The 24,892-nt window shown below is 50.9% G+C and overlaps 2 protein-coding genes across 3 annotated transcripts in view; both read left to right on the plus strand.

Annotated features, from left to right (window-relative positions):
• The window catches only part of POMT2 (protein-O-mannosyltransferase 2), a 48,032-nt gene extending 31,644 nt beyond the window's left edge, over positions 1–16,388 (plus strand). Inside the window, exons 12-21 of one of the 2 annotated variants that reach the window (XM_012724615.1) lie at positions 4,479–4,557; positions 6,158–6,309; positions 6,730–6,821; positions 7,820–7,896; positions 11,331–11,402; positions 11,737–11,796; positions 11,886–11,991; positions 12,853–12,993; positions 13,156–13,270; positions 16,078–16,388. In XM_012724615.1, coding sequence (XP_012580069.1) covers positions 4,479–4,557; positions 6,158–6,309; positions 6,730–6,821; positions 7,820–7,896; positions 11,331–11,402; positions 11,737–11,796; positions 11,886–11,991; positions 12,853–12,993; positions 13,156–13,270; positions 16,078–16,366 — 1,183 coding nt within the window. In that variant the 3' untranslated portion in view covers positions 16,367–16,388. Of the gene's footprint in view, positions 1–4,478; positions 4,558–6,157; positions 6,310–6,729; positions 6,822–7,819; positions 7,897–11,330; positions 11,403–11,736; positions 11,797–11,885; positions 11,992–12,852; positions 12,994–13,155; positions 13,271–13,996 lie in introns of both variants that reach the window. The other variant, XM_004681666.2, reaches the window with a different exon arrangement.
• Positions 16,389–19,773: 3,385 nt separating this feature from the next.
• On the plus strand, positions 19,774–24,556 carry NGB (neuroglobin). Its single transcript, XM_004681667.2, has 4 exons — positions 19,774–19,960; positions 21,344–21,455; positions 22,033–22,152; positions 23,464–24,556. The coding sequence occupies exons 1-4, from the start codon at positions 19,872–19,874 to the stop codon at positions 23,596–23,598; spliced, it is 456 nt and encodes a 151-aa protein (XP_004681724.1). The 5' UTR covers positions 19,774–19,871; the 3' UTR covers positions 23,599–24,556.
• Positions 24,557–24,892: the final 336 nt, after the last annotated feature.

Below are 24,892 nucleotides of genomic sequence, written 5' to 3' on the forward strand. Positions count from 1 at the left end.
GCTCCTGGGATAAAGCCCACTTGGTCGTGGTGTATTATTCTTTTAATTGTTGGATTCTGTTAGCTAAGATTTTGTTGAGGATTTTTGCATTGGTGTTCAATTGGGAGATTGGTCTGAAGTTTTCTTTTTTAGGTTTTGGTATTAGTGTGATGTTGGCTTCGTAGAACATTTGTGGTAGTTTTCTTTCTTTTGCAATTTTTTGGATAAGTCTGTGAGGTTGAGAGTTTTTTAAGGTTGGAAATAAATGGAAGTCAGAATTGGATAAGGCTCTAGATGAAACAAGACTGTGCTAGAATGGGAGGATCATTTTATGACGATTGATAAAATAAGTAGGGCAGCCTTTGCCTGCATGTTGTGACTTTGGGGAACTTTGAAATTTGAGGGTATCTTTCATTTTCTCTTTTCCTAGAGGGAAAAAGAAAACAATTTGTGGTACCCAAAGCTGCTGCTTCAGTGGCTGCCTATAGGAAGATGTAGCAGTCTGTTTCTGAGAATTTGGCAAGCTGGTATATTTACCCAGTGTTCTCAACAACAATGAGTGGAAATGATGGAATAATCTTCTTAAAAGCATCAAGGAGCTAACAAGGCAGTAAAGAATTTCTAAGCCAATCTAAGTGAAGAATGGTATCAGAGAAATAAGTAGGACACAGCATCACTTCTGGCTTTATCCCACAATTTTGCTTTTGATTTTTGTTCTTGGGCTGCTTGAGAGGATTTTTAAAGTTCAGAACTCTATATTCACCCAAAGGGGTAATTTATTAAGTGATCCTTACCCCCATGTGGAGCACCCAAAGAGTTAGGGGGAAAGGTAAATCTGCCCTATGCACTTGTGTCCAGGAAGAGTGATTTTGGTATCTAGCAGAGCTGAGGGCGGGGTGGGGGGTGGGGGTGGGGGAGGATAGAACCTCTGTTCCTGAGAAGTTGTAACTACCAGTTACCGTCACATGGATTTATAACCCAAATGCTTTTCTCCTGGATGGGCTCAAAATCTTGAAGCCATGAGTTTATATGAATATGATCTTCCAAAGTAGTAATGTCTTCTAGATGCCTGGCTAGAAAACAAATGTAAATTTTCTTTTGAGGAAGATATTGTCATCCATTCCCATAAATAGTTTCTCAGTGACAGTGAGTAGTACACAGTAAAAAATAACTAAGCACAGAAGGAAATAGGGCATTCGGTGCAAGAGCAAACAAACAATAGCCCACAGAGCAGCCCTGCAAAAATTTTGTATACTAGAGTGATCAGATACATGTTTTTTTTTAATTAGTGATTATATATAGAAAGACAATATGTTTTTTTTCCTAATGAGGATTGGGGATACTTAACACTTTTATTTTGTTTTCTTCTCACCACCATCCCTTGTATCCTCTTTGACCCTTTGTCCCACCTCCCTCCTCCTAAGCCTCAATGACCTCACTTCATTTATTAATGATTGCTTATTTCCTAAGTATTTGGCTTAGTTAGTTATTCTTTCAGAATCATTTGCTGTGCAAGTGTCCAGTACTTGTCTTTGTCATTTTAACTATATATAATTCCTCAAACTCCTTCCATTTGCTGTAAATGCAACATTTCATCTTTCTGCCGCTGAGCGGCATTCCATAAAGTGACTAGACCACATGTTCTTGATACAGCTTTCTTCCTGTAGGCATGTAGATTGTGTTCATTTCCCAAGTATTTTAAATAAACATTGTGGATCTTATATATATATATATAAGATCTTATATTAAAAAAATCTATTTATATATATAAGATCATATATATATATTTATATTTATATATATATATAAATTTTTTTTGTATTGATAGTTTACATGCTTTGGAGATAGTGGGCTTTTTCATTGCTATTTCATCTGTTTCTACTCTTCTCATTCTTTTGTGTGTGTGTTTAATTTTGTTCAGTCATTTTATTGTTTGCATGTTCCTTTTAAGTTTTGTTTAGCTTCTACTTCTTTTGTCTTCTGTTATTTCTATTGAATTTTGTTGATGGTCCTGTTTGAGGTTAGTATATAATGGGCTGTTTCTGTGGCTCTTTGGTTTGTTTGGTCTTAAACTTGTTCTGATGGGCCACATTGTCATTCTTCTGTTGTATAAAATAGGCATCTTAGCTGTCTATTTGTTATTCTGCTGCTTTCTAGTAACCTCTTTCTTCTTTCATCTGCAGTTTGGTGTTGATAAATGCTTAGTTTTTGATTTTCAGTGAGGCTCCTTGCCCTTCCTGCTGTTGTTACTTAATCTCACAGGGCAGAAGGCCCCAGGCTGGACATCTTTTTCTTTGAGCACTTTAAATATCTCCGCCCATCCCTTCCTGCTTGTCAGGTTTCTACTGGAAAGTCTACGGACAGTCTAATTGTTGTTCCCTTACAGGTTACTTTTTTCCTCAATGTATTTAATATTCCGTCTTGTGTCTCTCAGCAGTTTTACTGTCATGTGATTGGAGTGTGTTTGTCTGATATTATTTTGTTTGGAGCTCTTTGGACTACTTAGATCAAGGTGTTTGGTTTGTTTCCCGGCATTTAAAGAAGCAATCACTTCTTTAAATCAGTTTTTCTCTGCCTTTCTTATTTTATCCTTCTGAGACCCCCATGAAATGGATGTTATTTCTTCTTAGATTATTCCAAAGAGCTGTTACATGATTTTCTTTTTCCTTTTTTTTTTTGTTCTTTTTTCTCTGTTGTTCTGTCTGTATGTTCTCTGACTTTGTGCTTTTGAGCTCACAGAGTCTCTTTATTACCTTTGTCTGCTGTTGATTCCCCTATTGTATTTTAAAATTAAATTTCTTAGACCCATTAGTTCTAATTGTATTTTCCTATTTTCTCAGTTCTTTATTCTGTTCCTGTTTTCCATCATCCATTATTTGCTTTTTTATTCAGCCAGCATTGTTTTAAATATTACCTTAAACTTCTCTTTCAGGTATATTCCATTGTTCTGATGGGTTGAAATTTCTCTTGGAGTTATTTTGCTCCAGTGCTTGTGATAGGTTCTTATGTCTCTTCATTTTTAGTTTTTATAGGTTGTAATAGGGATAAACTTTCAAACTGCTGCCTTCACACTTGGTACTGGCAAGGGGTAATAAGGAGAAAGAGTTACCTGCAGTGAGCATCAAGGATGCAAGCTTCCTACTTACAGTGGGAAGAGAATAGTGTAGGAGAGATCCACACCAGTCCCTTTCCCGAGGCCAACTCATCAGCCTACATGTCTCTTATGGTATCTTACCAGCCTCAAACTCTAGGCTGTGTTTGAACATTAGATGTATTGGTAGGCACAGCTTGTGTTTGAGACGGGGCCACAAACTGGGCGTTGTTCTCTTTACTTTCCCAGTACAGAGCCTTCCCTTAGGGTCTGTTCCCTAGGGAACAACAGAGTCCCCTGCTGTTCTACTCTGGTTAGTGAAATAATTTTTTGTCTCAGTTTTGACTTGGGTGGGGAGAAGGCAGGTGTTTCAAATACCACAGGCTCAGGCAGCAAACCTTAGCCTCCTCTGTGAGGATATACAGGTGATCTGACCTGGCTTTCTCCATAGGTTTGGGTGCCAAACCTGGCTTCTGTTGGGAACCTGAGGCTGCACCCCTGCTCCTATAGTTCTTCAGTAGTGTACCCTCTGTCCTGGACACCAACTTTCTGCACCCCCATATCCAGCACCATGCCAGGTCTTCAGTCCCTGATGTGGGTTTGTGCCCAGAGTCAATAGCTGTAGGGTAGCTCCATACTACCGCCAGCCTCCCCTTGTGAATATGCTGCAAACACAGGTCAACCACAGTTTTTCCTGCCCCTCCCAATGGAGTTGTCTATGTATGCAGTGATCATACCTTTATATTTCAGGGGCTATTGACTGGTGTGAGTTGTGAATATGTAGAGGTGGTGAGCCCTGTATTTTCACTTATTGTCATCTTGCCAGATTCTGTATTGTATTATTAAATAAGTTTTAATTATTATATTATATATTTGTAAATTTCCAAAATTTTTATAACAGACTTTATTACTGACAATAATAAGGATTATTAGTTAAAAGCATAAAGTAAATAGACATTAACTTAAACCCCCACACCCTCCACAGATCCTCAGTTTATAAAACTGCTGAAGAGAGTAGTAAAGTGAATGGTAGTTTTACCTACCTCAGGCATATGTAGATTACAAACTGTAATTTTCTTCTTCTCAAGCTCACTTCATAAGTGAGGCAAGCTAAGTACCTCAAAACTACTGAGGGCGTTATCCCCTCCACAGCCCCACCTGAATTAGTCCCTTTCTTGGCATATATCTGGTACTTCTACCATCTGTCCACTGGGTTTGGGCAGTTCTCCAATTCTCTGCATATTTCGTTTGAGTAAATAAGCAAGAGCTTCCTTGGTTATGTTTTATTTAATAACCCAGATTCCAGTTTTTTGTATCCTAAGGAGTGACTTTGATTATCCCCAGTAAAGTCAGGAACATCACACGTCTCTTTTCTTCAGGGTAATGGCACCTCTCTTTTAACTTCCAGGACTTCTCGGAACTTGCACAGTCACTATCACGAGGCCCCACTGACCCGGAAGCACTATCAGGTCACTGGCTATGGCATAGTAAGTGGCCAACTGGAGTGTGAGCAGAATGAAAATTGTGGGGCCTGGCCTAGGCCATGTGGTGGAACACATTCTCCCCGAAGTACGGACTGTTCGTATGGTTGGAGGCTGCCTGGGGCCTCTTAATATTTGGGAACTTCTTATAAAGTCTGTCTATCTCCATTTCTTTCCTCCCATAATAATCATGCCATTTTAAAGTTCTGTCACTTAATAAATGTCAAATATAATTATTTGGGTCTTCTAAAATCATATTGGACTTAGAAGCCACAGACTGGGCCTCTGTCTGGTGGCCCAGGGGTTAAGTCTCAGCGCTGTCACCATGTCTGATCCCGGCCAGGGAGCTGACCCACATGGCACGGCAGACCTCTTCTGTTTTGCCCGCTGCTCTCCTCAGCAGTGGATTTCAGTCGATCTGCCTGGTCTGCTCCCCACTCTGTCTTCTCATCCCCCATCCCCTTGCACCTCTGACTTATACCCCAGTTCTATGCAAAAATGAATAAGTAAAATCTTTAAAGAAAAAGAAAGGAGCCACAGACCCACAATTAACTCCAGCTGAATTTGTTTTTCCTTGGCCAGATCCAGATTCTCACTGGCTTTATTTTAAAGGGTTACTTCCCTGTTCTGCAGAGGAATATTAGCCATATTGCTTTTGGATTTTCACTACCTTGGGATGATGCAGTTAACAGTGGAAACTCTATGGGTAATTATGACTTGGGAGTAACTTGAAAGCAAAAACATTTGGTGAGCAACTGGACTTTATGACTGTTATAGCCCCCTCTCGGGGCTTTGGTGTGTCAGTAAAGATTCTGGGTTCCTTATGGTCAACTTCCCAAACCTCTGTTGCTGTCCCACATTGAAATACAACTAAGACTCTGAACTTTCTCATCTTTTTTTTTTTTTGGGTGGGCATCTACTTAGAAGTGGACACAACTGCCTCATTTCCAAAGTTCCAGACCTTTCTGACCTAGGTGAGCAAGTGTCCAGATGGCCAAGGACTTGAAAACAAGCGGCCCAATCTGTTGGTTCAGGGTGATACCTTGAGTTTGGTTTAAGGGCAAAAACATCTATTTAGAACTTAACTTTAGCCTTGTGAAGTGTACAATTTGACTTCAGATTCCAGGAGTTATGCTACTTTTGTAAGATTTATTTATTTATGCATACAAGAACTAGGGTACAAGCCAGAGTTATGAGGTGGAAGTGAGAGAATTCACCAGAGACCAGTGGGGAGCCGAACAGGCCAACTGATGAAGTACACTGCTGAGGGGAGCAGTGGGTGGGTCAGAAGAGGTCTGCTGCACCCTGTGTGTCACCTCCCTGGCCAAGAATCAAACACATGCTGCAGTGGCTGTGATAGCTTCATAGTGCACCACCAGGGAGACCCGTGTTACTTTGCTTTATATAGTATTGAATGCTGAAGTAATGTCCATCACTTAGGTTTCCATGGCCCTCTTGTTCCCTCTCATACCTCCATCACTGGGGCAAATTTGGCCTTTGACCTTTGTAACAAAGTAGCTTCCGAAATGGTGGCCATCTTCCTTTTCTGACATGTCTTCTCTACAGTCATCTTTCTTTTTTTTTTTTTTCTTGATCTATGTGGCAGAATGGGACAGGGGACTCAAATGATTTCTGGCGGATTGAGGTTGTAAATAGAAAATTTGGAAACCGGATCAAAGTGCTAAGAAGTCGAATCCGCCTCATCCATCTGGTCACAGGCTGTGTCCTGGGCTCCTCGGGAAAGGTCCTGCCCAAGTGGTGAGTCTTTGGGCTTTGAATGTCCCAATTAGAAGCTCATACTTTTCATACTACACAGAGTATACTAGAAGTTTCTATTTCACAATAGTCAATGTTTCTCTCCATGCTTACTTTTTCTTGGTGGTAGGTGGTGGGAGCAAAGACATCAGGTGTGTTCTGGAACAGAGAACTCCCGAGTGGCTTTGGTGTTCAGTGTGTTCTGACAGTAGAACTGTTGTACATCTGGCTTGTGTCCTATGAGTTTTTGTGAAATGGGAATATGTACCTTAGACTACTCCTGAGAGAGTTGTGGGATATAAAAGTGGGAGTTTGAAAAAAGTGTTGCCACTGGCTTGAGAAAAAGGAATTCTGTAGTTTTAAGAGCAGCTGACAGTACTATTCTCTGGTCTTTTGAGAAATGTGTGTGACGACTTTTCACAGGGGCTGGGAGCAGTTGGAAGTTACTTGCACACCATACCTGAAGGAAACCCTCAACTCCATCTGGAATGTGGAGGATCATATCAACCCCAAATGTGAGTGAGGTCACTTTCAGGCTGGCTCTGAAGGGAAACTATAATTACATCTCAGAAAAGTGGACCTTCAGAGACTGCTGCTCCCGCTTGTTGTTGCCATGAGCTTCCTTTTTAAAGCATCGTCTCTTTGATGAGTTATCTAGATAAGTAGCTGCTGTGTCTTCCCAGCCTTAACTCATCTCCCTAACATAAGCAGTGACCTCGCTCGGGACCAGAGCGAGATGCCACTAATCATTTTCCTTGCCTTTCGCTGCGTCTCTTTCCTCGCCACCTGGAGTGCAGTTCCATCTTCCTCTTCTCCTTCTGGGCTTTTCTGTCCGCTGCGCCAGGGGTGCTGGCCCACCCTCAAGACAGCTGGTTCTTTGCCTTTCTGCCTCTGTGGAGAGTGCCTCCCCTCCCCACAGTCGTCAACACTTTTCTAATAAGTGAGGCCATAGCCCTTGATATGATCCCCTTATCTGTGCCCCAGGCTCCAATTCCTCCTTCAGTATCATCTTCAACTCAGTAAGTCTTTGGATTCATCATTCTTCCTAAACTCTGCCCCTTCAAACTTCTGCTTGATTTCTCTTCTCTGTACTCCCCATTTTATTCTCTATACCACATTTAACCAGCTAGTTAATTGACTCTTCATTGAATATGTCAGGAACTGTGAGGACCCCTGAGATATATTGTTGAATGATATAGACCTGGCCCTGGCCTTACAGACCTTGTGTTTAGTAAAGGGAGAACAGCTCTGAACCAGAACTACAGCGAAGGGCATGGCGTTGAGCCCTGGGCCTGGGCCTCATTAACAACTTGCCTTTGTATTTCGGGCCACCTGATAGTGGTTAGGACAAACTGAGTGAATCATCAAAGACTGGGTAAAACTTGCTTTCCCCCCTCAACACTCATCTCCTTGTCAATCAGCTTGTCAGGACTCTGGTGGCAATGTGGATATCCGTGGACAGATGTGGGAGAATATGTGACAAAGATTTTCCTCTTGTCATTTCTTCCTCTAGTGCCAAACATCAGTCTGGACGTGCTGCAGCCCAGTTTTTCTGAGATGTTGCTTGAGTCCCACATGGTGATGATTCGGGTATGTGATGCCTTCCCATTTGGTGGCTTCTCTCAGCTCTTGACCATCCCCAGATTTAGATCACAAACCAGCAGGCATGGTATAGAGTCACTGCCTCCTAGTGGAGAACTTTGAAAGTGTAGTCACTTCTGGGTTTATGGGTCTGCAGAGGCACTTCCCTTAGCAGGCAATGCTGGCAGTGGTGGTGCTGACACTGATGACACCTGTCATCATTCTGTAGCTCTTCTGTGTCAGAACCTGCTTAAGTACTGTACTTATATTAACTAATTTAATACTGGTGTAAGCCTATGAAGGTTATCATTCCCTATTTACAGCTGAGGAAATTGAGGGACAGAGAAGTTAAGGAACATGCTCAGGGTCACACAGCTAAATGGACAAAGTAGACCCAGGCTTCAAAACCAGGCTGGAAGCCTATCAGAGTTAGCGCTGGTTACTACTACATTCCTCTGCCTCGGAGTGATTCTCTCTCTGGCAGAGAGCCTGCTCAATCATTGTGCTCTTGGTTGAAGATCATGGGACTTGACTGATCATTCATTCCATCAAATGAATTTGGACCAACTCAGGTGAACAGCTAACTTGAGCATGGTGCTTCCATGCTATATAAAATCCCAGCCATGAACCCTCTTGTATTCCTGGGCATGGTTGACTCTTCAAGGTTTTCTAAGATGTATTGTTTGTACTTTCATAGTAAGTGACAGTGGTCAGCATAGCATCAAGGGCTTAAGGCAACTGAGAGAAAATCTTGACATGAGATAATTCTACCGCTAGCTTATGTTTTCCCTGAGAATTGGAGAAACTGCTGCCATTTTGATGTTAAGGGAGAGACCCCTTTACCCAGGCTATGGAAACCCAGTGTCTGCGGATGTGTAGAATCAGCTGTATCTCAAGCCAGATGTGTGATAGTCGCTGCACCCACGGGGTGCAGAGAGGTGCTGTAGTTGTTTTTCCCTGGTGAGCACCTGTCAAATGGATTTTCTTGGAAGTGATTATATAAGCAGTTCAGAGTAAATATAGTTGACTTATTTCACCAGATTAAATGAAAAAAAAAATCAAATTTTGTCATTTCTGCACATTGGGAGGTGATGAGTTGACACTCAGCAATCTTTGGGTCACTTCTTCTCTGACCTGCATCTTGCAGCTGTCACTGTGGCCTGATGACATATTTCTTTGGAATATGTGCCTGTCAGTCAAAACGTCTTTCCAGTCTGGGTAGAATTTTAAGACAAAGTCTAAATCATTTATTTCTTTCATTGTCTAAGAGGCAGAGTCAAAGAAGAAAGGGACATAAAATATCTTTTTTTGTTCAACTGATAGAGTCAGGATGGGGAGAGAGCTCAAAATAGTGAGTTGGGCTGCTGAAGCTAAGGACTTTTCTGCTAGCTGAGTGGAGGGTTGAGCCTCGGGCAGAGCAGGCTGCCCGCGGGGGGAGGGGCGTGGCTGAAACGAGCCCACTCTCAATTTTTAAAAAAAATATTTATTTATGCATACAGAGTTGGGGTACAGGCCAGAGGTGCAGGGGCAGTGAGAGGATTCACCAGAGACAGAGTGGGGAGCAGAACAGGCCAACTGACAAAGTACACAGCCGAGGGGAGCAGCGGGTGGGTCAGGAGAGGTCTGCCGCGCTATATGGGTCACCTCTGGGGTGGGGATCGAACTTATATTGAAGTGGCTTTAGCTTCTTGGTGCTGTTTTAAACCGCTGCGTCACCAGGGAGGGCCCCTGCTCTTGATTTTTTTTTTTTTAAGATTTTTTATTTATTTATACATATAGAACTAGGGTACAGGCCAGAGGTGCAGGGGTGGTGAGAGGATTCAGCAGAGACAGAGTGGGGAGCAGAACAGGCCAACTGACAAAGTTCACTGCTGAGGGGAGCAGCGGGTAGGCCAGGAGAGGTTCCGCTGCACCATGTGGATCACCTCCAGGGGTGGGGATCAAACTCATGCTGAAGTGGCTTTAGCTTCTTAGTGCTGTGCCACCAGGGAGGGCCCCCCCTGCTCTTGATTTTAAGGGTAGAGAACCCCATACAAATGCTCCTGCCTCCACTGGTGACAGATTTCTTTCTTCCATTTATTGCTTTAGTAAAGTTGCTGAATTTCTCAGAATTTAATGTAGTGAATAAGATACCCTTAACTTGTAACAGCTCTGGCAGGGAATCCCTGAGTTTAGGACTGGACTGTTCTGCTTTGAAGGAATTGATTTCTCTTATCAGCTGCTCCAGGGGGGTCCAAAGTGATTCATTCTTCATCCTGAGGCCCCTCATAAGGCAGAATGGCTCAGGGACTGGCACTGGGTTGACTTTGGGTCTGACACATGCACCCTCCTTCCCCTCCCACCACTATACACTTAGCACTCTAGCTCCTGGAGGAGGAACTCAGCCACCATGGGGAGGCCTGTAAGTGAGTCCCAAACCCTTGAGAGCAGGATTAGTAAGATCCTCGTGGACAGTTCACTGAGCCAGAGCTTCTGGATCTTTCTTGGGTTAGGTTGGTGGTTCTCAACAAGGGGGTGATTTCACTTCTTGGGACATTTGGCAAGATCTAGAGACATTTTTGGCTGGCATGTGTGCAGGTGCTGCTGGCGTCTAGTGAGTAGAGGCAGGGAATACTAAACCTCCCACCCCTCACAGGACAGTCCTCACTCCAGAGCCTTCTCCAGCACCCCATGTAAGTGGTGCTGAGCTTAAGAACCTGACCTTGCTCGAAGCGCCGTTTCCTGCTCAGGAAGCGCCTGTGTCTCACGGCGAGACCTGCCTGGTGATTGGTAGCAGCGATCCTGATCTTTTTCCTTTTTGTTCTAGCAAGGCCCTGACTTGGCTATTCTTGGCTTCTTTGTAAAAGACACTGAATATGGTTGCTTCAGTTTGCAGTGTGTATTTTCACCCCCTACAACATCATTCCCAATGATGAAAGTGCATCTGGGGCACAAAACAATCTCAATTTTAAAAAAAATGTACACAGTAAGGCACTCATGTAGTATATAAACAGATTTCAGTGTAACTGTGATATAAAATGGCATGGGGGGGCATTTAGGAAAAAAAACTCTAATAGTAACTTTCTCAGAAATGTTCAGGAACTTATGGGGAATAACCACTGAGATGGGAAAAGGCACAAAATGATGTAAAAATAAGCTATTATTAAAAAAAAGGTTCAGGAATTTACCAGAGTTTCAGGTTCTCTGTCTAAAACTGGCCTCCCAAGGAAGGGGACTGGTCCTTGTTTCTCTTTCTGTCAAGCACAGAGAGTCTGAATGGACTCCCTGGTGGGAAAGTGGAGGGGTGGGCTTGTTGGGAGTGCAGGGGCCTGGTGACAAATGAGGGAGTCAGAGAAGGGGGGGGCTTGCCACTTGGCCTATTATCTGATATGCCTTTACCTCACTTTTCTGTCAGCTTTCTAGATCTCTGCCTTGACTGACTTTTCTTTGCCACTTTCCCACAGGGAAACAATGGCCTCAAACCCAAGGACAACGAGTTCACGTCCAAACCCTGGCACTGGCCTATCAACTATCAGGTAGGGTATGAGGCTGAGCTGCTCCCAGGAAATGAGGCCTGCGGAGGGTGCAGGTCAGTTGAGGTGGGGAGCGAGGATGAAGCCCGAGGCCTCTCCTAGTGTAGGGCGGTGGGATGTGGGGCTCAGTTTGCTGTTGATTCCGACAGCCTCTTGGAGAGCGCACATAGAGCTTGCAAGTCCTGAGACTTCGGGCAGGCTAAGCCTACCCGTGAAAGGGGACTGGCTCCCTGCCTCCCCACTCTCAAGTGCTGCCGCTGCAAAGGCCTAGATGTCGGCAAGCCATGGGAAATGTCTGAGCTGGGCCCCAGACAGCAGTGTGTCCTCTGCTCCACAGGGCCTGCGCTTCTCGGGCGTCAATGAGACGGACTTCCGAGTGTATCTGCTGGGCAATCCGGTGAGTGTGCTGTGCCTTCCGGCTGGGCCCTCCAGCTGCGCCTGTAGAGAGGCGGCTCCTCTCACCCTGCTCTCTCCTTCTCCCCGCAGGTGGTTTGGTGGCTGAATCTGTTGAGCATCGCCCTCTACCTCCTCGCAGGAAGCACCCTCACCATAGCTGTGCAGAGAGGCGCACATCTGCCTGCAGAGGTGGAAGGTCCGGGCCTTGGGTTCGCACTCCCCTGACCTTGAGGGCTAGGGCGGCTGCCTTAGGCCTGACTCTGCCTCCCCTACCCACGCCCCTCTCCTTTACTTAAAGCTCAGTCCCCAAATGCCCAGTGGGGTGTTAATGAAGTCATACCCTCTCACCAGCTCTGTAGGGTGGGTTATGGTTAGCCCCCTGTTAGGGGTTAGGAACCCAAGGCATTTGTCCCTTGCCCTGGGACATATCCTAGTAAGGATAGACGTGAGGGTCAAACACAGGTAGTCTGAGTTCAGAGCCTGCCTTCCCTGTGAAGGTCTGTGCTCCATCTCTCCTCTTCTGCCCCCATGCCCACGGCCTATGATCCTGCCCTAGAGAGGGTAGTAGGGAACCCTCAGGGCATAATCTGTGGCACCATTCCTCGTACCTAGCTGCCAGGCAGCAGACCACAACACCTGAGACCTTCTCACAGGCTCTTTGGTCTCTGCAGCTTCCACTCGAGTGGCCGCAGTCCCAGATCTCTCTCGCCCAGCTCTACCCTCACCTCTCACTTCACCTCCTCCCTCTGCTGCTGCAAAGGTCTAGAGGCGGCAGCCATGGGAAATGTCAGGAGGGGGCACCATGTGTAGGCACACAGGACTGTGGTTCTCAGAGACCAGGCCGCCTCCCGCTGGTGTCTGGTGTCTCTCTGTGGGCCTGAGGCCTGTCCAGCCAGCTCCTCTCCCCCAGCTGCTGTCGGGTTGCCGGGTGGCTCAGCGAGAAGGAAGGCCCACTGCGCCCACTGCGGTTACTGGCCTGATCAAGTGACGCTGCAGGAGGGGACAGAGCCTCTGTCCTCTCCGTGCTGCTGACCAGACTGTGCTGCCCGGGGCCCAGGGCTGTCCCAGGTTCTGCTGTGTGGCGGTGGCCAGCTCCTGCTCGGCTGGGTGCTCCATTACTTCCCGTTCTTCCTGATGGGCCGGGTCCTCTACTTCCACCACTACTTCCCAGCCATGCTCTTCTCCAGCATGTTGACAGGTCAGCGCCCGCCACCACCTGGACGTGAGTGGGAGGCCTGGGGAGGGTGGGGCGGAGGCCCCTGCGGAGCGGCAGAGCTGAGCGTGCTCGCCCGCAGTCCCTGGCTTTTTCCTGCACCCCCAGCAGGCGCCCCTGTGTGCTAGTAGCCTCTTCGTTCGCTAGGCATTTTGTGGGACACGCTGCTGAGGCTCTGTGCCTGGAGACTGGCCACACGTTCCTTGGCCAAGGGCATCCATGTGCTGGGGATCCTGAGCCTGCTCCTGGGAGCTGCCTACAGGTGAGCGAGCCTGCACCTGATACTGCTGCCCCCAGGTGCACACATGGTACCTCAGCCCTGGGTGCATGTTAGCATCCCTGGGGCTGCTGTTCAGACATACGGGTACCTGCGCTCCAGTTCCAGAAGTTCTGATTCAGATGAGGCCAGTGAGCCTCAACTCTCCAGGAGACCCTGGTGTGCAGCAGCTGCGAGGAACAGAGACAAACTCTTTCCCTCTTTCCTCTGCCCCTCACTGGCACACCTGGATGGGGTTGCACGTTAGTGACAGTGGCTCCCTACCACAACAGCTCTCAGTGGGGTTGGCTGGGGAGGCCAGTAGAGGAGTCAGGGTGTGTGTGGTGTGGTCCTTCCAGAACAACGGAAAGGAGGGTTTTAGAACCTGCCCCATCTTCTTGCCAGTGTCCCAGAACCCTGATGAGAACCACTGGCCTCTGGGTGGGGAGTGATGTCAGAGCGTGAACAGGGACTGTGAGCGGGAGCACTGTGGGCCAAACCACCACGGCCAGGGCCTGGGGTGCCCATCTCCAGACCCGTGAGGAGGGCCCTTTCCTTCATTGTCGTGGGTCCCCATCCTCAGCGCTCAGGCTGCAGTGAGCCCAGAGGCAGACTGGGCATGAAAGGGGCGGGCCTTGTAGATGGAGGACATGGAACGTGCAGGAGGACCTGGCAGGCCCTCACGGGTGCCAGCTGGATGCCAACTGCTGCCCTCTGGATTCTCTCTCACAGCTTCTACCTCTTCCAGCCTCTGGCTTATGGGATGGTTGGTCCTCTTGCCCAGGATCCCCGAAGTCCCATGGCAGGACTCAGGTGGCTGGAATCATGGGACTTTTGAGGCTACTGCAAGGGCTCCCGCTGAGTCCAGGACACCCCCCTGGACAACCAGCCGTGGAACCAGCCCCCGGCCCTCCCCGCTGTGGAGGAAGCCGCCGAGGGGCAGCAGAACCTGCCCACCAGGATGGCGCTCTGGGCACATGCCTAGGACTTATGCCCACACCAGCGAGCCACGGTTTACCTGCAGGTTCCACCGCCGTGGTGGCTCAGCAGCAGAGGACATCACTCAGGCTCCTTTCCCCAAGTGCGACCCGAGGAAGAGTGAGTGTGTGAGGGTGGGAGTGCGCGTGCGTGCGTGCAGCTGTGTGCCCTTATCTCCGGGAATACAAGCTCACTGTGAACAGCTGAGTGTCATAAACTCTAAGAACTAGTCCAGGGCTTCCTGGTGTTTTCTGGTATTTTTCACACTGGATTTGTCTTGTAAGCAAAATGTATCAAAAATTCTCTTAACTTCCAAGAGGGCTGAGCAACCTGGCCCCACCTTGGGACACCACCAGGGCTGAGCAGATGGTCACGTCCGGCCTCGCGGCCTTCTTCCTTCAATAAGCACAGCGGAGCCGCAGAGCCCGAGCCTCCAGTGGCCTCTGCCGCCCTGCTGTGGGGCTGTCTCTGTGCAAGTAGGTGGCTGTGGGCGCGTGCAGGGGGCAGAGAACTCAGCTCTCAGTCGGCTCTCTGCAGGGTCCCTGCCTGCTCTGGGGGCGTCTCCTGCCCTGAGGCTGGTGGGCAGAGCAGCACCTGGCCTGGCCCGGCAGGTCAGAGGCACTTTCCCTTGAACTGTCCTCCCCCTGCAGCCTCTGCGAGAGTGGGACAGTGCCTTCAGGTGTCTGGGAGAGCCTTGGGGTTGGGGGAGCTCTCTCCACAGCCGAGGGAGATTTGAGGCAGAGCGGGGCTCTGTGTGGGGCTGGGCTGAGGGGTCCAGTGGGGCACAGGGGTGAGGGCTGCTCCAGCCCCGTGGGCTGCTGTTCACGTTACTCGCTGGGCCGTCCCTGCCAACACCCTTCACGTTGTGTCGTTTCCCCTTCTGTAACATTTTCACCCTCTCCAAAACCCAGAGCATCTAAAAGTGCATTCCAGTTTCTCTCTGCAGCTTTGACGCCCAAGAAGCTCAGAGCTGTACCTTCTACTTCCTCCCCAAGTGAAAGGGGTTAGAAAACCTGTGGGTCAGAACCGAGCCCAGCCGAGGCCAGCTCTTCCACTCCCGCCGCCTCCTGCTGCCTGACAGGATACTTTGTCTCTGGGGACGCTGCTGCTTCCAGGTCTAATGATGACTCTGCCGCACTCCGTCTCCCCTCCTCTGTGGTCCCCACCAGCTCAGCCGGGGTCAGAGCTCTTTAGAGCATCTCTGGGAGACGGTTGCCACGGAGACGGGAAATTGGTCCCAGGGACACGCTGTGCTACCTTCTGGGCGGTGGGGAGGGAAGCTTCTGGCCACGCTTGGATGTTCAGACCAGCCAACATTAATGTTAATAGAGGAAATGCAGCAATGTCAAGAGCAAGGCAAGTTTGTTAATCAGATCTGGGGCCTGATGACCTCTCTCTCACAGGGCTCTGGCCCCCTTCACTTCCCCTAGCAGGAAGCACTGCCTGTGTGCTGAATCTGGGCAGCCCGCTTAATTGCATTTCTGGAAGGGAAGGAAAGCAAGGGGTGGAGAACCCCCACCTCCCCCTCCCACACACCTCCAGCCCTCTTCCTCCCCCATTGTCTGTGGGCTGTTTCTGAGCCAGGGGAGGCCTCTCCTGGGGGTAGGGTGCAGAATCCATGCTGGGCTCTTAGCAAACAACAGTGGCCCCGAGGCCAGCCAAGACTTAATTGATGTTCCCTCACACTTCTTCATTTCCTACCAGGAGCAGCTTGAAGGAGCAGGAGGACCACTCTAGTAGGCCGAGCAAGGCAGAGCCCCCCGGCTCCCTGCCTTCTCTCTCAGTGCGGCTATGCTGGTGCCAAGGGCTCCGCACCTCCTCCCCTTGCTTTCCAGGGCCACGAGACGTGTTCTGTGCCCACTCTCTCCTGTCCTCGCCCAGGCAACAGGCATTTCTCTGGGGACAAGACACCTGGGTTGGTGCAGCTTGACAGGCTTCACGTCATGTTGTTGGAAGGTGCTAGGGAGAGGGCTTCCAGGACTGCACTCTGAACATGGACGCTGGCCCCCAGGAGCTGGCAGAAGTGTGACATCCCAACCACTCATGTGCCAGTGGAAGAAGTTGGCCCAACCTCCAGCCAGCTTCTTGAACACCTTTCATATAAATATATATATATATATATAAAGTTTCTAGAGATGATCAGAGGCCATTTACTTTTGTAATAAATAGCTCATTTTGAATGTTGTGTCATTCTTGTACTTAATTGGATCTGACTTGCCTTTTGATTCCCAGAAAGAAGAGAATGTTTGGAGTGACGAACCGTTGCACGTTGCTCATGTCTGAGGCCTTTCTAGTGACAGCAGAGGCTCCGGCTGGGCAGGTGAGCCCTGTTCCCCAGAGCCTTTTGGACCTGCCATGTACAAAGTTACTGAGGCGTGTTGGTGTATTTTGATTTATTCATTCATTCCATAGTAAGAAGACGGGGTCTTATTTCTTCTCTTTCAACCTGCCCCACATTATGGAAAGGAGGAAGGATACTGAACTACTTCCTGCTGAGCAGTCCCCCCCCCCCCCCCCGGTCTTCAAGGGTCTTCTGTTACCCGAGGGTGTTAAGGGTCCAGAGGAGGGGAGGGCTGAGCTGAGTGTTGGGTGGTAGTGACGGAGGAGCGCAACAGCTCTGTGCTGTGAAACTGTCTTCTGGGGGCCCGACTTCCCCGCCCCCATAGGACCAAGCTATGCTGGAGGCCAGGGCTGGGAGGCTGGCGGATCCTCAGGAGGTGGGACATGCAGAGGGCGGGCAGATGGAAAAGGACCAACACTGCTTGGCTGGCCAACTGCATTTATCACGCCCTCTCTCCCAGCTGCATGGAGCTCCGAACTCTCCCCAGTCTACCCAGAGAGATTAGTTACTTGCCCAGAGATCTGTGGGGAGGGGAGGAAGAGGTCAGTGAACAGCAGAGCCAGCCCTGGACGCCCAGTTGGGCTTTCTCTGTTTCTCCTGGGATGAGACACCTTCCCAGAATAATGCACAGCCCTGGACCCACTGGGGAGAAGGCCTGGCTGAGGTCTCCAGACCCAGCACGTAACTTTATATTCTTGACCCTTTGATGTCTCATCTAAGGTCAGGTGTTTCCTGGTACATCCAAACCAGTAGTTTGCTGGGAAGTAAAAAGTCCTGACCTGTAGCATTTGCCAATTTCCATGGTGTAAATATTCTCCCATCTCAAGCTACCAACGTGATGTCACAGACTGAGAAGCTGGAAAGATGCACACAGTTGGCTCTTAAAAACTATCTAAGATTTACCTCCAACTCCACCAGGGACCTTGGCTTAGTCTGGACTGTGGACTCAGGTCTTGGTCACAGTCCATTGAAGAAGTGAAGGAGGCCGGGCAGCATGGAGGCCTAGACCTAGGCCAGAATCTGACCTCAATTACATCGTGTCTTGGCCCACCACTAATTAATTGTGTGACCTTAACCTCTTTTCTTCATTTTCCCCACCTGCAAAATATGGGTATAGCAAATAGCATTTGCAGTTAGTTATTAAAAAGATGAAAAAGGTTAGTGAGGCAAACATGGATGCCCAATAAATACTATTATTGATGATAAATCCACCTCAATGACATACTACCTCTAGAATCCTGTTGAACTCTTCTAGGTTAGCGTTTCCTGTCCAAGTCATGGGCAGATGCCAGGCCAGGAAGGCAACACCTGTGACATTTTCCCAGCTCCTCAAATGTGAATTTAGACCCTTGATATCCTGGTTGGACCACAGCACCTGGCTGCCTGGATGCAGGCCTCTTGTTCAGGGGGAGCAGAGATTAAAGGATTTAGCCACTCCTGGCTTGTCTGCTCACTAGTTAAGAACATTATCAGACTCATCGAAAGGAGAAAAGAGGCAGAAAGTGTCCCGAGGGTAGGCTGTTGCCTTAGGTTAGCCGAGTGGCCTGCACAGAACACGGGCATCTGGCTCAGAACGGTTAGAAGTCACTGGAGACAGGTGGTCTGGGAGCTGCTTAGCTGGCTGCTCACCTGGCTGCCGAGCTCTTGAGTCCTCTGGCCCACTCTTGTCATCCCCAGTCCCTTCGTGCTCTTGCATGGCAAGACATAAGCCAGACTGCCTTGTCATCTTGCCAACCTGTGGCAAGCCAGAGACCCTGCAGGGGTGTGGAGAGCCAAGAAAGAGGAATGAGGTATATTCCAAACTCCCGAGTCCTTGGGAGAGCAGGTGAGATGGTTTCATTGGCCCTGGCTGAGAGCAGGAAAGAGTTCTGCTAAGGCCCCCAGTCCTGAGTCAGGGTCAGGAGTTCTAGAAGGCAAGGACTCAACACTCCATGGCCCAGAGCTCAGTGACCAAAATGCATCCATCAGGTATCTGTGGAACCCAAGGAAATGGATGGAGAGGCCCCTAGAGACCTCACTACCCACCCCCCTTTCCATGAAGCTGCACAAACCACACTACAAGGAACTAGGCTCAGGGACTCAAAAATGAGGCAAGGTCCATGAGGGGGACAATGGACTTCTTCTGGAACTTGGCTGAGTCCTGAGGAATGTTAGTGCTTGAAAACGAAAAGTTGGCCCTCCCTGGTGGCACGATGGGCTAGGACGCAGCACTACAAGCTGGCCACAGCTACTTCAGTGCGAGTTCGATCCCCGGCCCCAGAGGTGACCCACATGGTACAGCAGACCTCCCCTGTCCGGCCTGCTCCCCTCAGCAGTGTACGTCGTTGATCTGCCTTTTATGCTCCCCACTCTGGCTCTGGTGAAGCCTCTCACTATCTCTGCACCTCTGGCCTCTACCCTAGTTCTGTATGCATAAATAAATAAATTTTGAAAAGAAAAGTTTAGGCCTAATTGGCTGGAACTCACACACTGAATGGCAGCCATGAAATTTCGTTGCTGCTTTTCTATCCAAAGACTCAAATAATACTTCTCTGTAAAGTTTTAAAAGAAAGTCTATTAAAGCTGCCGGAATAGTAGAAGGCTGGGCTTGACTCCCAGTGTGCAGAGCACATGCTCACACGTGCTGTGGATGTCCTGCCCTGGCCAAGCAGAACAGGTTGGGGCTGGAGTAGCCAGATTTCTCAAGACAAGCCTACAGAAAACCAAGGCCGTCCGCCTGGCTGGCTTCTAGGCCTGACCCTGTGGCCACCATCTGGGCTGGTGCCTCCGGCATAGGTAGAGTGCCCCACCCTCAGCCTGGTGGCACAGCCTGGCACCCCCTGTTCCGAGGCTGGGACAACCCTTGAGTGGTGTTGGTGACCTGGCACTGCAGAGCTTGCCTAGGACGATTGCAAGCAACACGGTGCCCTCACTCTAAGTGATAATGTCATCACCAGTTTCCAGCGCAGAAACTGAGGCTTCCAGATGCTCCAGGACGAGTTGAACCTGCGATGGGTCTTTTCGCAGGCCTGGGTGGTCGGGGGGTTAGAGGCGTAGCCCCGAGAGGCGCTCTTGATAGACGGGATGGGGGCGGGGCGGCGTCACTTTAAAACTCCCCAACCCCGTGGCGCGGGGCGGGGCGCTCTCGGAGCCTCGGGGCTCAGGGCACCGCGCGGCTGGACCCCGCCCCGCAGAGGCGCGGGGGCCGAGCGGTGCGGAGCGGCCGTGTCGCCGCAGAGATGGAACGGCACGTGCGGTGACGGTCCCCGCGCTGAGGGTCGCAGCCTCGCGCCCCGTCCCCGGGCGAGCATGGAGGGCCCGGAGCCGGAGTTGATCCGGCAGAGCTGGCGGGCCGTGAGCCGCAGCCCGCTGGAGCACGGCACTGTCCTGTTCGCCAGGTGAGCGCGGCCGGCTGGAGTCCCTGGGGTGCGGGTGGCGGCCTCGCCAGGTGGGGTGCGAGGTGTCTGGATCAGAGAAGAGCGAAAACTGGGCGCTGGGACTGGCACAGCTCCGGATGTGCGCCAGAAAGCGGGTCGCAGCGAAGGACTGCGAAGCCCCCACCCCCTGCTCTTCCCCGGCGGTGGGCACCTCTGTCGAGCCAGCACCGCACCCCCATCCCAACCTGGTTTATGGGGGGCGGGGGTGCGGAGGGGGCGTCCTCTCTGAGGGACCTCACAGTCGGGTCTGCAGACGGATTCCCGCGCTGCGCCCCGCCCAGGCTCTCTGCCCCCGGAGTGTTCCTTTCCTTGGGTGTTTACTGCCGGGTACCCACAGCTGGTGGTCAGAAGAGACTGGCCCTCAGGGCCCAGGCGGGGAGGGTAGGCGGGAGTCTGAGAGGTGAGGCATGGGGTGCTCCTCAGGAGTGTGTGGTTCGGAACCAGCGGAAAGATGAACCTTTCAGAGGACAGAGCCAGACTAGGACCTGAAAACCCCCAGGGAAGAAGTGACAGATTCCCTAGTCTGGCTACTGGAGTGGAGAGAGGGTGTTAAAGGATTTGGTAGACCCCGAGGGGGACTTAAGCTTGAGAGTCTCTGGGTGTCACTCTGCTGTCCCTAAGGAAGCCGCACTTCCTTCATGGGGCTCTATGTGCCAGCCCACAACTTCTGAGGGGCCTGGGCAAAACCGTCTCTCCTGTTTCTTCCCTCAACAAAAGGGGAATAAATTCACAGTTACACAAAACCTTCATCAGCTCAGGATGTTGCTTGAGAGATTTTGTTTGTGCCTTCCCACTTTTCCCTAACACCGCCTTTTTCTGTCACCTGCTGATGCTGTCTAACTCCCAAGCTGTGTGACCTTAGGCAAGTTACTTAACCTCTCTGGGCTTCTGCTTCCTTCTCAGTATATTGGGATAACAGTTGTACATACTGCTTAGGAGTGTAAGGAATACATGAGTTAACAACATGTTAATGTAATAACAATGTTATCCTTAATAATGTTATCCTGACCCAAGAGTAGAAGGAAGAGAGAGAAACTTCCCTAGCCCAACCTTCCCAGAGAACTATGGTCTTTGTGTTTGACGATCCCTTCCTGTCCTAGTCCATACCTCACTCCTCTACTCTATGCCAGGCCTTTCCAGAAGCTTGGGGACACATAGCTCATTCCAGGGTGCACCTCAGAGCCTGAGGAAGAGGTGAAAGTCTAGCAAAGTACAGAGTACCAGTAGGCGGCTATGCTGTAGTTTACACCCAAACTCTGGCCCACCCCAGCTCTACTGCTGGGCTTGTCAGGGCTGGCTGGGCCTGAGGGTGCTCCCGGGGCTGATGCCTGGCCTTCCCCGCAGGCTGTTTGACCTGGAGCCGGATCTGCTGCCTCTCTTCCAGTACAACTGCCGCCAGTTCTCCAGCCCGGAGGACTGCCTCTCCTCCCCGGAATTCCTGGACCACATCAGGAAGGTGAGGGGGCAAGGGGAGCCTTGTGACTCTGGGTCCAGCAGCGCGGTTTCCTGGGAGGGAATGGAGGACTTGTCACAGGGCAAATGGCTTCCGTTGTCTGCCTCAGGACTGCCTCTCTCCCTACCTGCTATTTGCCCAAGTCAGGGCCATCTGCTTCCTGCTGCCCTGCACTGGCCTGGTCCAGGGAACAGGCACAGCCTCTCCTCACCCCTTGCTCATCATGGGGCCCAGCTCGCAGCTGCTCTCAACCTTGACCCCTAGCTGTTGTTGGCACTTACCTATCACAGGCCACACTGGGGCTGGTGACTATTGCAAGCCCACTCCCCACTCTCCAGGCAGCAGGCAGGGTCTTGAGCCCCTCAGAGGAGAGGGGCTGCCCTCACGGTGTGACATCAACAGTTTGGCCACCACAGAACACCTCCTGTATACGGCACAGTTGCCTGCCACCTGTGATCCCCAAAAACTGAGGCCCTGGTGCCGCTCACTGCTGGTGGGGCCCTCTGGACTGGGGCTGTGAGCAGGTGGGGTTGCCCCGGCCTCTGCTTACAGCGGCTCTGGTTTCACGCGGCTCTGGCAGGTGATGCTTGTGATTGACGCCGCGGTGACCAATGTGGAGGACCTGTCCTCGCTGGAGGAGTATCTTGCCAGCCTGGGCAGGAAGCACCGTGCGGTGGGAGTGAAGCTCAGCTCCTTCTCGGTGGGTGAAGGGGGTGGGTAAAGGGCGCCTCCTCTCCCTGTTCTCCCCAACCTCCCTGATCTACTTGCTTTTTCTCTCCTCCCACAAAGCCTCAAATGCTCAGGGCTGGATTCGTTACTTCTCTACTATGTGACCCTAATACTAGCTTGACCTCTCTGAACCTTCAGTTCTTCTCTGGCATGGCATCTCTTAGAGTCATAGGAATTGAGGTGCCTTGGGGGTTCACTGACCAGCTCAGTTTTTGATTACTATGTATAAAACCTGCCCCAAACAAACTGGTTTTGAAAAATGATTTCCAATTATCTGGGTTCAGTGGGGTGGTTCTTCTGAGCCACACGGCCTGGCTGGAATCGCTCAGACTCTGCATTCAGCTGGGAACTGGGCTGGACTGTCCAAGCTGGCCTGTCACTCTGGGATCTCTTTCCCTGTGACCCCTTAGCACTTGGTAGTCTACCCCCTTTATAAACTGGCAACTGAGCCCCGAGAGGGAGTGTTCCCAGAGGACAAGGGTGCAAATGTTTTTCCAGCCTCTGTTCACTTTGCTCTTGCTTGAATGACCAAAACTGGCCCCAAGGATGCATCCGCTGCAAGAGTAAGAAACCCACGGGGGAACTCACTGGGGACTGCTGGTATGGCCACCTCTCTCACGGGCCGGACACCTTGCTGGCCACTGAGCACTGGAGGAAGAGACAGTGTCTCGTTTCCTCTCCAGCCCCTGGCCTTGGGTGACCAGCCAGTAAACAGCTGTGGACTTGGTCTAGCTTATTTTATTATGCTTAAGATTAATAAATGAGAGCCACTTACAGAGGGGCTGCACTCAGGGCTTTGGACAGATGATCTCAGGTAATCACCCAGCGACTTGATGGCTTGGACTTTCACTTTCTCTGTTTCACTGAGAAAGCAACGAGAGTTCGGAGGGGTCACAGAACTTGCCAGAGGTCAGCCAGCTTATCAATGGTGGCGTCCGAAAGTGAACGCAGGTCTTTCTGATTCTAGACACTGGGTCTGCGGCGGAGGACAGGGCATGACAGGGGGATGAGGCCGGGGGAATGACTTTGCTCAGCCTGAGCTGGGGCCCCAGGCAGGGCTTGGCCCCACTGTGGAATGATGCAAAGGCCCAGGGTGGAGTGAAATGCTTAGCTCACTTTCGAGCCTTGCATGTAAGGGAAAAGGGGAACGGATTGGGGCAAAACTCTGCCCAGGAAGCTCTATGTGAGGGAGAACACAGCCCTGGGGTGCCCAGCAGGCCTGGGGCTGTCTGCTCACCTGGGAAATGGCTCTGGGAATGACAAGTTGCCCTTGCCTCTGCAGACCGTGGGCGAGTCCCTGCTCTACATGCTGGAGAAGTGTCTGGGCCCTGCCTTCACGCCAGCCACGCGGGCGGCCTGGAGCCAGCTCTACGGGGCCGTGGTGCAGGCCATGAGTCGAGGCTGGGACGGCGAGTAGGAGGCGGCTCCTGCCTGGCGGCCCCCACCTGCCTGTGTCTGCCGACCTGTGCCCTGTGTCTGTCGCAGCCAAGCTCCCTGAGCCTCCCTGAGCCTCCTTGTGCTGCCCCTTTGCCGGAGTGCAGAGTGATGGGGCTGGGTCTCAGAACCCATCCTCCCAGCGGGGTGCCTTTGATTTCAGGCGCAGCTCCTGGACTCCTAACATCCCCATGGCTTCGTCCTGCCTGCCTCTCCCCGCTCTTCTGCCATGAGGAGGAGGAACGGGACCATTCTGCGGCAGAGGGGGAATATGGCTGGGGAGGGACAGGTCATCCAGAGGGGGGCTCCATCACCCGCCCTGTTCATGTGAGCCAGGGTCAAGTTGGGGAGCGGGCTGGCTGAGCTTCGGGCATTTCCCATCCTGCCATTCATGTTTTTCTCTCCCAGGTGTTAGCTTTTCATGAATACAGACAGGGGCAGTGTTAGGCTCCTCATGTGGGTCAGGCTGCAGGAGCAGTGTGTCAGTGAGTGCTGAGATTGGACAGCATCTGCCAGGCTCATCTGGTCTCGGGGCCTCGTCGGATGCCACCACCTGGCTGGTTTTTCTTCTGCATTATCTCCCTTCCCTTTGCTCAGCATTTCTGGGGGTGCTCCCTTATGGCTCTGTAGGATCGCAGCCAGCTGCCAGGGTCAGGTGGGGAAGGGGGGTGACTTTGCCCAGACACACGTATGCCGGGGACTCTCCCTCACCACCCACCTCCAGTAGGGTCTGGGTCTGTACCCCCCCAACTTCTTTTCTGCCTCTGCCTGCTCTAGCTGTGGGCCACGGCCCCCACCCCTGTGTTTAGTAGCTGTGCTGAGGCTGGTAGATAGAAGAGGGCGCAGCTCTGAGGCCCGGTGCCCTCCCCTCAGTCACCTGCATTTTAATCCTCTGCTCTGTGCTGTGGTTGTATAAACTCACAAGGAATAAAGCTGTTCTGTATGCTTCTCTGACCCTCCAGGACGGGTCTTTGCTTGGATCCTCACTTGTGCCAGGGGAAGCTGCAGGGTGGTGAATCTAGAACATGGTGGGACAATGGGGCCAAGAAGTCAAGACCAAGGTGGCTGAAAAGGCGAGGCCTGGGGCAGCCAGTGGCAGAGATGGAATTAGCGGCCTATGGTGGAAACTGGCTGGCAAGACACCAATCCAGTTCCTCTTCAGATGGAAGAGGTGCTGAGTGGGGCACGTGACTGAGTCCTGGCCAATGAAACGTGTGGACACGCGCCTCACTTCCAGGCCTGCCCCCAGCCCCCCAAACTCCTGCAGCCTTCTCCAT

This window comes from Condylura cristata, unplaced genomic scaffold, assembly GCF_000260355.1.
Source record: "Condylura cristata isolate star-nosed mole 26May11 unplaced genomic scaffold, ConCri1.0 scaffold00013, whole genome shotgun sequence".
Lineage (NCBI taxonomy): Eukaryota > Metazoa > Chordata > Mammalia > Eulipotyphla > Talpidae > Condylura > Condylura cristata.

Bases quoted from the DNA above. Each gene is read 5' to 3' on its own strand.
- NGB (XM_004681667.2), top strand. From the start codon at position 19,872: ATGGAGGGCCCGGAGCCGGAGTTGATCCGGCAGAGCTGGCGGGCCGTG. The intron at 21,456-22,032 runs GTGAGGGGGCAA...CGGCTCTGGCAG, and splicing joins TCCTGGACCACATCAGGAAG to GTGATGCTTGTGATTGACGC. The intron at 22,153-23,463 runs GTGGGTGAAGGG...TTGCCTCTGCAG, and splicing joins TGAAGCTCAGCTCCTTCTCG to ACCGTGGGCGAGTCCCTGCT.